Here is a 15470-nt window from a genome sequence, read left to right on the forward strand (position 1 = left end):
TGCCAGTACCACAGTGTTTTAATTACTGTAGCTTTTGTAGTAAGATTTGAAATCAGGTCATGTGAATACTCCAGCTTTGTTCTTCTCTTTCAAGATCGTTTTGGCTATTCGGGGCCTCTTTCAATTCCATTTGAATTTGAAGATGACCTTTTCTATTTTTGCCAAAAAGGCCGCTGAAATTTTGATAGGGATTGCGCTGAATTTGTAGGTTGCTTTAATTGGAATTAACATCTTAACTATATTAAGTCTTCTACTCCCTGAATACAGGATGTCTTTCCATTATTTAGGTCTTTAATTTTTCAGCAATGTTTTGTAGATTTCATTGTATAAGCCGTTCACCTCCTTGGTTAAATTTATTCCTAGGTATAAAGTTTTACATATTATAAATGGAATTGTTTTCTTGATTTCCTTTTTTGTATTGTTCTTTACTGCTATGTAGAAAACCAGCTGACTTCTGTGTGTTTATCTTGTATCATATAACTTTGCTGAATTTGTTTATTAGTTCTAGTAGCTTGCTTATGGATTCTTTGGCATTTTCTGTTTATAATATCATGTCATCTACAATTAGGGATAATTTGACTTCTTCCTTTCTAATATGGATGCCTTTTATTTCTTTTTCTTGCCTGATTGCTCTGGCTAGAACTTCAAGTATAATGTTGAATAACAGTGGTGACAGTGGTTATTCTTGTCTTGTTCCTGATCTTAGGGAGAAAGCTTTCAGTCTTTTCACCATGGAGTATGATATTTCTGTGGGTTTTTCATAAATACCTTTTATCATGTTGAGAAAGTTCCCTTGTATTCCTAGTTGTCTGAGTGTTTTTATAAGGAAAGGATGTTGGTTTTTGTCAAATGCCATTTCAGCATCACTGAGACGATCATGTGGTCTTTTCCTTCATTCAGTTAATGTGGTGTATTACATTGACTGATTTTCTTATGTTGAACCAGCCTTGCATTCCTGGAACAAATCCCACTTGGCCATGATATATATACTTTAAATGTACTGCTGGATTCGGTTTTGGTAAGGATCTTTACATCTGTATTCATTAGGGATATTGGTCAGTAATTTTCTTTTCTCTCTTTTTTAAAAAAATTTTCTTTTTTTGTGCTGTCTTTATCTGACTTTCCTATCAGGGTAGTGTTGGCCTTATAGAATGAGTTAGTAAGTAATCCCTCTTTATTTTTTGGAGTAGTTTGAGGATTGGGCAACTTTAAATTACTGGTTCGATCTTTTTATTTTTTATAGGTCTGTTGAGATTTTTCTGTATCTTCTTGCATCAGATTAGGTAATTTCTAGTTTCTAGGAATTTGTCCATTTCATCTACATATTCTGATTTATTGCCATATAATTACTTATGATACCATCTTATAATTCTGTTTTATTTTTATAAGGTTGATAGTAATGTTTCCACTTTCATTTCTGATTTTAGTTATTTGTGTCCTCTGTCTTTTTTTCCTTGTCAGGCAAAAGGTTCGTATATTTTATTGATTTTTTTTTTAAAAAAACCTACTTTTGCCTTTATTAATTCTTTGTTGTTTTCCTATTCTCTATTTCTTTTTTTTTTTTTTTAATTTATTTATTTAATTTCCCCCCCTCCCCTGGTTGTCTGTTCTTGGTGTCTATTTGCTGCGTCTTGTCTCTTTGTCCGCTTCTGTTGTCGTCAGCGGCACGGGAAGTGTGGGTGGCGCCATTCCTGGGCAGGCTGCTCTTTCTTTTCACGCTGGGCGGCTTTCCTCACGGGCGCACTCCTTGCGCGTGGGGCTCCCCCACGCGGGGGACACCCTTGCGTGGCACGGTACTCCTTGCGCGCATCAGCGCTGCGCATGGCCAGCTCCACATGGGTCAAGGAGGCCTGGGGTTTGAACCGCGGACCTCCCATATGGTAGACGGACGCCCTAACCACTGGGCCAAAGTCCGTTTCCCTCTATTTCTTTTATCTCTGTTCTTATCCTTACTATTTCTTCCCTTCTAATAACTTTCGGTTTAATTTACCTTTCTTGATCAAGTTACTTTAGGTATGAAGTTAGGTTATTGATTTGTGGTCTCTTTTAATATAGGCATTTCAGTTTTTCTCTCAGCACTGCCTTTGCTGCATCCTATAAATTTTGGTATGCTGTGTTTTCATTTTCATTTGTTTCAATATATTTCCTAATTTCCCTTGTGATTTCTTCTTTGTTTGACCCATTGGTTATTTGGTAGTGTATTGTTTGATTTCCACATATGTGTAAATTTCCACTTTTCCTTCTTTTCTCTAGCTTTATTCCATTTTAGTCCAAGAAGATACTTTGGATGATTTAAATATTTTTAAATTTATTTTATTTTATTTTTTATCAATTTTTAATTAATTAATTAATTTCTCTCCCCTTCCCCTCCCACCCCGGTTGTCTGCTCTCTGTGTCTATTTGCTGTGTCTTCTTTGTCCGCTTCTGTTGTCAGCGGCAGGGGAATCTGTGTTTCTTTTTGTTGAGTCATCTTGTTGTGTCAGCTCTCCATGTGTGTGCGGCACCATTCCTGGGCAGGCTGCACTTTCTTTTGCGCTGGGCGGCTCTCCCTATGGGGCGCACTCCTTGCATGTGGGGACACCCCTGCGTGGCACGGCACTCCTTGTGCGCATTAGCACTGCACATGGACCAGCTCCACACGAGTCAAGGAGGCCCGGGGTTTGAACTGCGGACCTCCCATGTGGTAGACGGACGCCCTAACCACTGGGCCAAGTCCACCACCTAAATTTATTAAGATTTGATTTGTTGCCTAACATATAGTCTGTCATATAACAATCTCTTTCTCCCTTCCATTATGTCAAGTTTTGCCCTATATATTTTGGGGCTCGGTTGTTAGGTACATATATGCTTATAAACATTATATCTTTTTGCTGTATTCAACCTTTCACCAATATCCTTCTTTGCCTCCTGTAATCTTTTTTGTCTTAAAAAAAAAGTCTATTTTGTCTGACTATAGTATAGCCACTTTATCTCTCTTTTGTTTATTTGTTTACAGTCCCTAAAACAGGTTCTTTAATAATAGTCTCACTGAATACTCTTTTTTAAATAGATTTATTATTTATTTATTTCTCTCCCCTTTCTCCCTTCCCCCTGTTTTCTGGTCTCTGTGTGCATTTGTTGTGTGTTCTGTGTCCGCTTGCATTTTTGTCAGCGGCACTGGGAATCTGTCTTTTTGTTGCATCATCTTGCTGTGTCAGCTCTCTGTGTGTACAGCGCCACTCCTGGGCAGGCTGTGCTTTTTTTTTTTTGCATAGGGTGGCTCTCCTTGCATGGCATACTTCTCATGTGTAGGGCTTCCCTATATGGGAAACACCCCTGCATGGCACAGCACTCCTTGCTCACATCAGCACTGCGTGTGGGCCAGCTCACCCCACGGGTTAGGAGGCCCTGGGTTTGAACCCTGGACCTCCCACGTAGTAGGCGGATGCTCTATAAGTTGAGCCAAATCCACTTCCCTCTGGCTCTCTTGTGATTACTGTTTGTATGAAATATCTTTTCTACTCTTTTCTTTTCATCCTTTGTATCTTTGTACTTAAAGTGCATCATCTTGATTTAGGATATAAATAGATCTTGCTTTTTCATCCAGTCTACCAATCTCTGCCTTTTAATAGAGGAGTTTAGTCCATTGGCATTTAACGTAATAACTGAGAAGAAAGAAATTCTGCCGTTTAGCTATTTTTTTAAATGTTTTAAATGTTTTTCTGTTCCTTAATTACTCCATTACTGCTTTTTTTAAGTTGCTTTTTCGTAGTATACTATTTTGATCCCCTTCTTCTTTCCTTTTTTCTATATTTTTTAGTTATTTTCTGAGTAGTTACCTTGTAATTACAATTAATGTCTTAAACTAATAATAACCTAGTTTGATTAGTACCAACATAGTTTCAGTAATATACAGACTCTCTTCTCTAATATATCTCTTTCCCTCCCCATTAATATTATCTCAGATTACATCTATACATTAAATGCCTATTCCATTTTAAATATTGTTTTACTTTTGCCTATTAAGTCATTTGGAAGGGGGAAAGCAGTTGCAAACCAGAAGTACAATATTACAGGATTTTATTTTTACCTATGCTCTTCATGTCTTCTAATGGCTTCAAGTTACTATCTAGTGGCTTTTTATTTCAGCCTGAAGGACTCCCTTTAGTATTTCTTGTGGGCAGGTCTTTTAGTCATGCCATTTGAGTGTCCCCAGATGGAATAAATCTCATTTACTTTTGTCATTGTGAAGAGAATAAGAGCAAAACTTGGGGCTCAGCCACCAACCTTGAGCACTTTCTCATTCAGTCGCAGCCTTTTGGAAGCCTCCAGAGAGCAGACCTTGCCAGGTGTGGGGTAAGGGCTGGCACGTCCCCTTCTCAGCCAGGGTCAGCGACTGGGATATGAGGTTCCTCTGAAACGTTGGCTCCTAATTCTTTTTCTTCCACAAACTTCCACAGGGAGTCGAAGTGGACACGAGAGACCACAGTGGAGCTACCGCCCGGATGCTCGCCAAGCAGTGTGGACACACGAAGATTGTGGGCTTGATAGACGCGCACTCACCCTCGCTGCCCAAGGCCCTCTACCGGAGCCCAGGTACCCGCCTGCCGCCTCGCGTGTGCGTGTGGTCCTGCGAGAGAAAGAAGACCCCTTCCTCCCTCGCTCTCACCTGCTCTGCTGAGATCTGGCTCCAGCATCCTCGCCAGCGACCTCTGCTGCCCCTGTGGTTCCGTGTGCACCAAGGCTGGGTCTCGCTGGTCTCATGAGAGCGACGAGTTGGACAGGGCGTCGAGGGCTCCTGACGAGCTCTAAGCGTGCAAGGCTCCAGGGGAGTCCGGAGCCCACCACAGGAGGGCCAGGAGGCGGCTGGGTGGCCAGTTCTCTGCTGGTTTTTGTCTCTTGACTTTGTTTATGGTGTTTGTTCCCATAAAAAATGTTTTTATTTATTTTTATTTTTTTAAAGATTTATTTTATTTCTTTCTCTCCCCTTCCTCCCCCCCCCCACACCCCCGCCCCAGTTGTCTGTTCTCTTTGTCCATTTGCTGCATGTTCTTCTTTTCGTCCACTTCTGTTGTTGTCAGTGGCATAGGAATCTGTATTTCTTTTTTGTTGTTGTTGCATCATCTTGCTGCATCAGCTCTCCGTGTGTGCGGCGCCATTCATGGGCAGGCTGAACTTTCTTTTGTGCTGGGCAGCTCTCCTTACGGGGCGCACTCCTTGCACATGGGGCTCCCCCCACTGCATGGCAGGGCACTCCTTGTGTGCATCAGCACTGTACATGGGCCAGCTCCACATGGGTCAAGGAGGCCCAGGGTTTGAACTGTGGACCTCCATGTGGTAGACGGACGCCCTAACCACTGGGCCAAGTCCGCTTCCCGTCATCTATGTCATCTTAAGTTATTGTTACGATGTGTATTATGTTTGTTAGGTTTCTTTTTCTATGTGAGTTCTGTTTTTACTCTTCTATTTTCACATTTCTTTTGATATTTAATAAGGTTTGTGTGTGTTTTTTCCTGTGCTTTTGTACTTGTTTGTTTTTAAAATGCCCATAATCACTTCTCTTATTTAATCTTTTACTATCTGATTTGTTTGTTTCTAATGGATTCCTTTGACTCCTGCCTATTGCTGTTTCAACAATTCAGTGAACTAATTTTTTTCATCTCCCATTTGTATTATTAAAAATATGCTGGGACAGAATATGTAGCATTTACATACTATCTTTCCACCCTGACATCTGCCTGCCTCTCAGTCTGACATCTACAGTTACTAGTTAAGTGCTTACTATCATCAATCTTTTTGCCCATGGTTCCCCAGTAAACTCTGGATTTGATGAAACTCTTCTTCTAGTACATTCCTTAAAAATGCTTTTGGCCCAGTATTCCCGGAATCTTTGCCTGTTTAAAGCTTTTTCTGTAGGTTTGGAACCTTTTTCTATAGGTTTGGAACTTGAAGGACAGCATAGTTGGCTACAAAATCCAGTTGACATTTTCCTGGAATTTCTTGAAAATGCTCTTCCATTGTTGCTGTGCTTTATCTTGCTTTTAAGTTGCCTGATGTTAGCCAAATCTTCTTGCCCTTATAAGTTATTTAATCTTTTTGTCTGGAGCCCTGAAGATACTTTTCTTTTTCATTGAAGTATAACAATTTTAGTAGGATATGTTTCAGAGTTGATCAGGTTTTCCCAGGTGAGTCCTTTAAATATGTACATTTGGATCTTTTATTTCTGCAAAGTTTTCTTTCATTGTTTTAAATAATAGTTCTATTGCATGGTTTCATATTTTCCCCCAAGGACTCCAATTATAAGTAATATGAATTTTCTTTACCTTCCTTACATTTAAATCATTTTCTCTTTGACCTTTTTACTTCTTTATCTCATATTCATTCTTTTGATTGATTTCTTACTTTTTTCAATACTCCTGATTAATTTTCCATGCAAATCTCTTCTTTTTTTTTAAATAATTGACTTTTTTTCCCCTCCCCTTCCCCATTGTTTTTGCTGTTTGTGTCTATTCGCTGTGTAGTCTTCTGTATCGATTTCTCTTTCTGTCTTCTCTTCTCTAGAATTCACCAGGATTCGATCCTAGGGACCTCTGATGTAGAGAGAAGTTCCCTGTCACCTGCACCACCTCAGTTCCTGGTTTCTGCTGTGTATCACCTTGGCTTTCCCCTTCGTCTCTCTCTTGTTGCATCATCATCTTGTTGCATGACTTGGTGCAGGCACTGGCTCACTGTGTGGACACTCAGTTTGCTGCCTGGGCCCTGGTTTGCTGTGTAGGCACGTTTTCTTTTTTTTTTTTTCTTTTTTAAGAGGAGGCCCCAGGGATCAAACCTGGGTCCTCCCATATGGTAGGCAGAAGCCCTGTCACTTGAGCCACATATGCTTCAGAAATCTCTTCTTTTTAAGCATCTTGTAATATAGTCTTCGTCTTTTATTTTGACTTATGTTTTATTTCCTGAATTCAGTCCATTTTCTTTTCATTCCTTTTGTGTTTGTATCTCTTTTTTTCTCTGCTTTTGAATTTCTGATTCAAGGTGCTTTTTCCTATATCCAAATGTTTGAGGATCTATCAATTCAGAGACTTGTGTTACAGTTTTCTTCTACATTTTTTTTTTTTTTTAAGGGAAAGGGCATTTTCATCAGCTAAGGAGTTTTGATTTTCAATTTTTGCTTGTGCTCAAGGTAGCTTTGTAGAGGAGAACTGCTCTGCTTTTACATTGCATGAGCAGGACTTGGTGACTTGCGTGGTTCGTTAGGTTCTTAGGTCAGCAGTTCCCTCTTCTATTAGTGTAGCAAGGATCCTTTCCTTACTGACTGCCTTTTTATTTTGGAAGGGGATGTGGTTAGGCTAAGGCTTATGTGTTCTCTTGTCCTGCCAGGTCTTAGAATTTCCCCTCTGGCTTTTGTCCTTCACTGCAGTTTCCAAAAGGTATCTCTCTGCAAAGCTTAGGAGTGGGAGATTGAGAAATATTTCTGCTAGAAATTGGTGGGGTTTTTTTCACCTACTTACAGATAATTTGAAGTCTGCAGCACTCTCTGTAGAAGGTATGAAATTTGCATGGTTTTATTTGTTCTTGCCAATTTGTACGGGCTTTAGGGGACGTGTTGGGATGTTCAGATTCACACACTGCCTTTACCTTGGTTACCCACCTTGTACTTTTTATTTTTTATAACTTCCTATATCTTCTGCTTGGTGTAGATCCTTGCATATGTCTAATGGTAAAAGGAGAGTGTGGTCGCCGGGGGTCACAGGCCCTTGTTTAGAGCCTGAGCTCTAACTGGCTGGCTTGTGGGCAGGCCACTGAGCTGTGCCATCAGCCATCAACTCCCATCGGAGGGAGCCCTCTTCCTTCCTTGGGTCAGGTCAGCCCAGCTCTCTTTATTGAAAAACTGACACCAAAATAGGAGATCACTGCTGTATACCTTACAAAACCAAATTTAAGTCCATTATCTGAGTAGATTAAATAGAATTACTGAATTGTTAAGGCATTCTGCGATGTAAAATTGAGGAAGTTGGGTGGATTGTTCATTAGTTTTTGTTTGTTTTTTAATATATATCTTTTTTTTAAAATTTATTTTTATTTATTTCTCTCCCCTTCCCACCCACCCCCCCGCCCCAGTTGTCTGTTCTCTGTGTCCATTTGCTGTGTGTTCTTCTGTGACTACTTCTATTCTTATCAGCGGCACCAGGATTCTATATCTCTTTTTGTTGCGTCATCTTGCTGCATCAGCTCTCCGTGTGTGTGGCACCATTCCTGGGCAGACTGGACTTTCTTTTGCGCTGGGCAGCTCTCCTTATGGGGCGCACTCCTTGAGCGTGGGGCTCGCTATGTGAGGGACACTCCTGCGTGGCACGGCACTCCTTGCACACATCAGCACTGTGCATGGGCCAGCTCCACACAGGTCAGGAGGCCCTGGGTTTGAACCCTGGACCTCCCATGTGGTAGGTAGACGCTCTATCTATTGAGCCAAGTCTGCTTCCCTGTTCATTAGTATTGTTTTCCTTTTTTTCCTTTTTGGTGTTGTTTCCTTTAAGTGAACATCCTTCTGTGAGGCTGGCCTTCCCCCCTGGCTGGCACAACACTGTGGAACAAGCTACACAAAGAACCACGGTCAGCGTGACTGGAAACCGTAGTCATCTTGTAGCAACACGGGCATTTTAGCTCCATAAAATAAAAATTTGGATTTTGAACTGGCCATTTCTTTTTGTTTTTTCCTCTTCCAAGGACAGATATAGTAAATCTGTCTCCAAAGGCATGTTGATGTGCTATCAAGCCCAGCCATTTCAGATCTAAAGAAAAAAATTTTAGGATGGTACCTCGTACGCGGGAAGCAGGCACTCAAATCACTGAGCTACACCCTCTCCCCAGAGGTTTGTTTTTTTAATAAACACTAATTCATCGGTGAGATGGTAACATGAGAAGCCTCTCCCGCATGTCTCCACCCCATCTCCCCAACTCCCAAATGAGATCTTAGCAGCAGCTCCTTTAAACACCTTGTCTGTCTCTTAAAAGCAGAATCAGACAGGAGCCTTCTTTAAATAAATCCCTGCATTTGCCTCTCTGCGTGGGGGCTGCACCTGTCTCCATGCCACGCAGGGCCTGCACTTCACTGCGCAGGTCTGGGGCGCCTTTTTGTCTTTTTCTTTTTCCTTTCTTTACCAGGAGGTCCCAGGGGATTGAACGCGGGTCCTCCACATGGTAAACAGGAGCTCAGTTGCTTGAGCCACAGCCGCTTCCCACGTTGCGCTCTTGAGCGCAAATGGAAAGTGAGATCTGAAATACTAACTCCTAGGAGATGTACAGCTTTCCATAGTATTTCATATTTGATCTTACCTGTAAGGCAAAATTCAGGGATTTATTTAAAAACAACAACAACCAAAAAAAAACCCTAATGCTGAAAATGTAAAATTTCTTAAGAAGTTGTGACTGATATTACCATATTTTCATGAAGAAATAGAACTTAAACTTAGAACAAAATTTATTTCTGACAATAAACATAATGCATGCTATTACTTAAAAAACGAAGACACCGAAAAAGAGAACGAGAATTCAACTCCTCCATCATGACTGGCTTTGCCGGTTAGCAAGCCCCCCCCGCCGTCCCCGATGCCACCAGGGGCCATCCCAGCGGTGGCCCGGCTCTCAGGCATTTCTGACAGTTAAATCCTTGGAAACACACCTTCTTTTTAACTTAAGAAAACCAGCCGTGCTGATTTTCTTCTAGTTTACTTGGAAGAGCTAGTGAATTAGTCCATCACGGAGCAGGTTGTCCTAATTCTGGTGTTTGACGCACAGGAAAATACGAAGACCTGAGTTCATCGGACGAGTCCTGCCCGGTTCCCCAGCGGCAGAGGCCCTGCCGCAGGAAGGGCCTCAGCATCCACGAGGGCCCGCGCGCGCTGGCCAGGCTCACGGCTCTCGGGCTCGGGGGGAAGACGGCGCCGCCCTGCTACGGTGAGCGTGCCGCGTGCCAAGACGCCGCCTGCACGGGAACAGAAGGTGGGCAGGTAGACCCCAGGTTGGTGACAGGGATGGAAACGCACCCGCCGTCGGCCGGCTCTTGGGATTTGGTGCGTCTCCTTGGTTTTCCTTTCCATCGGTTAAAATTAGAAAAGCAGCTTCCTCTTCTGCAGCACAAGTGCCAGCTTGGCTCGGATTCCCTTCATCACAGGTAAAGGAGCTGTGGCCGAGTGTGTGATTAAGGTGCTGACAGATCATCTTCCCTACTGCATTTTCCAGGCAAAGAATTCGGGGGCAGAAGGCCTTGGGGCCACTTGTCTCTTGCCCTCTTCTCTCAGGCTGGTGGGCTTGATGCGCAGGCCCTTCTGAGACTTGTCAGATGGTGGGCTTGGCGGACCTCAAGCTCGAGACCCCGAGTTTCCAGGGTGCAGCGTGTTGGGGGCTGCACTCTCCAGGAGTTTCTGGGGTGCAGCACATTGGGGGCCGCGCTCCCGGGAGTTTCTGGAGCACAGCAGGTTGGGGGCCACGCTCCCGGGAGTTTCTGGAGCACAGCACGTTGGGGGCCGCGCTCCCGGGAGTTTCTGGAGCACAGCAGGTTGGGGGCCGCGCTCCCGGGAGTTTCTGGGGTGCAGCACATTGGGGGCCGCGCTCCTGGGAGTTTCTGGGGGTGCAGCACATTGGGGGCTGCGCTCCCAGGAGTTTCTGGAGCACAGCAGGTTGGGGGCCACGCTCCCGGGAGTTTCCAGGGCGCAGCACGTTGGGGGCCGCGCTCCCGGGAGTTTCTGGAGCACAGCACGTTGGGGGCCGCGCTCCCCGGGAGAGCTGGGCGGCCGCGCCTTCCTTGGGAGGGTTGGCTTTGGTGCTGCCTCCTGGGGCCCTGCCCCCCCCGCTCTGCCCTGGAGCTGCAGCCTCCCCTGACGGCTGCCTGACCAGGGGCCCCGCTGAGGCTGCCGGCCTGGCAGTCCGGGGCATGGGCCTTTCTCCTCAACGGGAATCCCTCTCCAGCCTGGGCTTGGAAGAGACCAGCTTTCCCAGCCAGGGACTGGGTTTTAGTCGAGTATACAAGTAACATCCTTCGCTCATGAGCGCCTCAGGAGCGCTGGGATGCTCAGGCTTGCATTTTCAGGAGCCCTGGCACGGGGTTGGGAGCTCGGGATGGACTTTCCCCATCACCCGGGGAGGGGCGGGCAGGCTGGCCTCTGGGGAAGGCCTTCCCGCAGCAGCTGGCGCGCTTCCGCCACGGGGCGCTTCCGCCACGGGGCGCTTCCGCCACGGGGCGCCGGGCCCAGCTCATTCTGCGGCTCGCCTGCGAGCGCGGTGCTTTGGGACGTTTGGCTGAGCTGCTCCTTCCAAGTGCCTGAGCCTGTTGCGAGAAGCCCGTGCCCTCTGCCTTACCCTGAAGTTTGGTGGGGGATGGGAAGGAGGGTGTGTCCCTGGGGCGTATGTGAGGCTCGTCTGTATAGCCACTCCCAGGTGCTATTTTAAAATGAAATATATGCCCAAAGCCCGTTTATGCACAACTGTGTTTCTGTATAGTTAGACCACAGGAGGAGTCTGGAAGTCACGGTGGTGCTTCTCTCGACCGTGGCATTTCAGGGCATTTCTGGTTTTTCCTCTTAGATCTGTGATAGTGTTTGATTTTGTGGTAGTAATTGATTTTACAAGAAATGAATATATTTCTTTACCCATCATTTTTTAAAAAATGAAAAATAGCACGTGCTGATTGTAAAAACTCTTGGTAACTACATAAAATATAAGGAAAAGAAAAGTGACCCGTAATCCCACCAACCTCGTTCTGTGCAAAGAAATGTACTTTCTGGGGTTGGGGGCAGAAGTGGAATTATAGTCTCTTGTTTCGTGTTGTGTCTTTTCTGCTTGTTTCCTTGCAGGCAGAAAGGTTTAAGGGTTATGTAACTTGGTATTTCTGTTAATTTTGAGCCCAGGGCTCTTCTCTTGAGCCAGATCTCTGTTTGGTGGAGGTGGCCCGGCATCTAATGCCTCTGTTTGAAAGTCACAGGGAAGAAAAGCCCGGGGAGGGGAAGCGATTAGGTGTTGCCAGCTAATTTCCTACCTTTTCACGGGAATAGTAAATGGCTTGACCTGCGCTCCGTTCCCAGATGTGCCACGCGCGCTGGCCGCGCCCCTGAGCCTCTTTGCTCACCTGCAAACTGCAAACACCAGTGCTGCCCGGGGGGCCGCGGCGGGTAGCGGGAGTCGCGGCCCGGGAAGCCCGCGTCCCTCACGACGGGCGCCGTCTGCTGAGGCCACCGTGTCCAGGTCGGGGACCACGCCTTCCCCGCTGCGCTCGTTCACGTTCCCCTGCCCCGTTCCGCCCACAGAGCAGGAGCTTCCGCGGGGCTACGTCACCTTCAACAGCAGCGACGAGAACCCCCTGGAAGCGGGGGGCCTCTGCTACCGGGACGTCACCTCGCCCATCAACGACCGGGACGTGGAGAGCAGCAGTAGCAGCAGCCGGGGTACACGCGAACCCCGAACCTCCCAGTCCCACCGTCCCCCTCGCTGGGTGCTTGGTCTTCCCTTCCGCAGTCGTCCAGGCGGGGCCTCCCTGCGCGCCCCCTCCCCGCCCATCCACGCGTAGCCCCCGAGAAAGCGCGAGAGGGCGAAGGGCACAGAGGGCCCAGGCTCTCGTGAGGAAAGTCGGAGAATCTGGCGTGGGCACCGGGGAGGAGAAGCTTCTGGCGCAGGGTCTCCCCTGGCGTCGGGGCGAGTCCTCCACCCAGTTAGCGCCTTATTCGTCCGCCCTCAGAGGCTTTCGTGAATTCAGCAGCAGGAAATGTCTGTGGTTACACACATTCATTCACTCAGCAGCTGTTTGCTGAGCGCTCACTCTGTGCCCAGCATTCATTCATCAGCGAACAAAAAAGCCAAAAAACTCTGCCGCGTGTGTGCGGAAGTGGCGTTTAGGACGGGCGGTCGCCAGAACACAGAGAAAAGAGTCACCCCTTTAAGAAGGGGGCGCGGGCTGTGGAAATCCAGCCCAGGGCCGCGGCCTGGGGCGCGCACGCTGCCCTCACCCCGCGCAGGGCCCGTGGTCAGGCGTCCTTGTCCTCACTGCCAGAAGAACCTGCTTTCTGCGCCCCCCTGGGGACCGCCCGGAGCAGCAGCAGCGAGGGGCTGGCGAGAGCCCACACCGTCAGCAGCGAGGGCTCGCTGGAGAGCAACGAGGTGAGGAGGCTCTCCTCCTGTTTTCCTGCCTCCCTCCCTTCTTTGGTGTCGTGGCTGAGGCCTCACGGTCCGTGAGACAGGCAGGTCTGGGGACCCGCATGTAATGCACGTCTCCACCGTCTCAACCGCGGGCTCTGGGTCTGCCCTCCGGGAGGCCTGCCTGAGCTGGGGGCACAGGCTGCAGCAGGAACCCCAAGGAGGCCTCTGCGGGGGGCGAGGAGAGAGTTCCTCAAGGGTTCCGAGTCTCACCCACCTCGGGAGGGCACAAATGAAGGCGCAGAGGCGAGAACCCAGGGGCAGAGAGCAGTTTGGCTGCAGCTGCATGAGCCGTAAGACCTTCAGTGTCACTGCAATGTCAGTGTAAATACCTCTCTCGCACAGGATTCAGACCACACTCGGGAGAGCTCAGTTCGCAAGCAGACAAAGAGTTATCTGAAGACCAAGAACCGTTACCACGGCAGTGACAGCCAGTGGCCTCCCGGCACTGGGACTCCCGCGGCAGCCTGCTCCTCAGGACACAGTCCCCAGAGCGAGCGAGCCCCCTATGCAGGGCCGCAGGTAAGACCACCTGCAGAACTGGCGGCGTGCTGCTAGCAGAAGGCGCTTTTCCCACTCGGGGAGACAGTGCGTGCGTGATTGTGATGGGCCAGGCAGAACCGAGCAGCGTGGCTTCTTCCCAAAGTCCCGTAAACCTGCTCCCATCGAGAGCCGACTGCGCGGGTGGCAGAGAGGCTGGGGGCAGGCTGTGTGGCCTGGCTCTTTCCCTGGAGGGACCTAACTGCCCCCTTGGTTCCCGTACTTGACCGGGCCTCCCTGAGCTTGGGGAGGAGAGAGACGGCAGTGAGCTCACAGAGCCACCTGGAGGAGTACAGGAGAGGACGTATGTAAAACAGAGTAAGTGGCTGCCGCGTGGCGTTCTCCCAGCGGCCACTGCCGATGCCACCTTTTCGTTGGGCTGCCGGGCAGGGCGGGTTCCTGGGACTGCAGGTGAGGCTCCGCTCTCCAAGGTGCTCACTGAGTTCTTCTGCAGAGGAAGGGCCTCGAGGGAACGCGTTCCCAGTTGTTTGCTAAACGGCAGCTCAGCTGTCCACCCGTGGCCTGTGACAGCAGGTGTGGGTCGCGCCGTCTGCCCGGCCACTTCAGGGAGCCCTCGGGCCTCTTCTCCCAGGGCACAGCGAGCAGGGAGCACCTCTTGATTCCTCGATCACGTGTTGATCGGAGCGTTTGTGGTCGTGCTGGAGTCTTAGAGCTGTTTGTTTCAGAAAGTAGGTAGGGAGAAGTGATGGTGTAGGGACCTTTGAGAATTGCTCCTCCACAAAATCAACCCAAAAAAACTGGCAGAAAAGGTTAGAATTACCTTTTTCAGAACTCAGGAAGTTAACCCAAAATTTGCAGCAACCCAGGGAGTATTTATTCAAGAGAAACAGCCAAATTGTGGGAAGAACATAGCAAATTTGCCCACCAAGAATTCTAGGTCGACCAAAACCTAGGGGGTATCTCAGTACTCAGTACTCAATACTCAGTATCTCAATACTGTTCCTTCGTGGCTCACGCCCTTTCCTGGCCCCTGCCTGGTCACATTTGGCCCTTCACCATGCCTGGGTCACTTCGCTGGGCTGCCGAAGCCTGCTGGCAAAGGCAATGGGAACCATTGCCCTTGAGATTTTCCTCTCAAGACGTTGATCAAGCAAAGTTGGGAAACTGCTGGCATAGACGCTGGATAGCATACCACGGGCGTGGGCCAGGCCCGACGGGCCTCTGCACAGACAGAGAAGATGTCAGCTCTCTTTGCCTGACTGTGGCTCAGAATCTTACAGGGGGGTAGCAGATGTGGCACAAGGCCTCCGCCTACCATCTGGGACCTCCTGATGAAAAAGAAGAGAAAGCGTGCTTGCATGGTGAGCCAGTGCCTGCACAGAGAGCCAAGTGCCCACGCAAGTGAGTCACACAGCAAGATGATCACACAACAAAGAAAGACGAGGGGAGAGTCAAGGTGAAGCACAGCAGAGACCAGGAACTGAGATGGCGCAATTGACAGGGAACCTCTCTCCACATCAGAGGTCCCCATGATCAAATCCTGCTGAATCCTAGAGGAGAAAGATGAGAAGACAAAAAGAAAGAGATACAGAAAATCGCACAGCAAATGGAAACAGACCAAAAACAGCAGGGTGGGGGAGGAGAAGAAAATGAATGAATGAATGAATGAATGTTGTTGGGGGGGCGGAAATCTTGTGGAGGGAGTAGATGTGCCTACCTCCCACATGGGAAGTCCTGGGTTCAGTTCCTGGTGCCTCCTTAAAAAAAAAACAAACAAAAAACAGCAAGCAAAACAAACAATAAAACTG

General features: G+C 47.8%; 1 protein-coding gene across 11 annotated transcripts in view; it reads left to right on the top strand.

Annotated features, from left to right (window-relative positions):
- Nucleotides 1-15470, top strand: part of ANKS3 (ankyrin repeat and sterile alpha motif domain containing 3) — a 57407-nt gene that overhangs the window by 26374 nt on the left and 15563 nt on the right. For 10 of the 11 annotated variants that reach the window (XR_009183092.2, XM_058286542.2, XM_058286541.2 and 7 more), the window contains 5 exons: nucleotides 4440-4575; nucleotides 9775-9933; nucleotides 12279-12416; nucleotides 13019-13125; nucleotides 13507-13683. Coding sequence is in view for 10 of the 11 variants with exons in the window: in XM_058286542.2 (XP_058142525.1) it covers nucleotides 4440-4575; nucleotides 9775-9933; nucleotides 12279-12416; nucleotides 13019-13125; nucleotides 13507-13683 (717 nt within the window). In the remaining variant the exon portion in view is untranslated. The remainder of the gene's footprint in view (nucleotides 1-4439; nucleotides 4576-9774; nucleotides 9934-12278; nucleotides 12417-13018; nucleotides 13126-13506; nucleotides 13684-15470) is intronic. The other variant, XM_058286540.2, reaches the window with a different exon arrangement.

Source organism: Dasypus novemcinctus, chromosome 23, assembly GCF_030445035.2.
Source record: "Dasypus novemcinctus isolate mDasNov1 chromosome 23, mDasNov1.1.hap2, whole genome shotgun sequence".
NCBI lineage: Eukaryota > Metazoa > Chordata > Mammalia > Cingulata > Dasypodidae > Dasypus > Dasypus novemcinctus.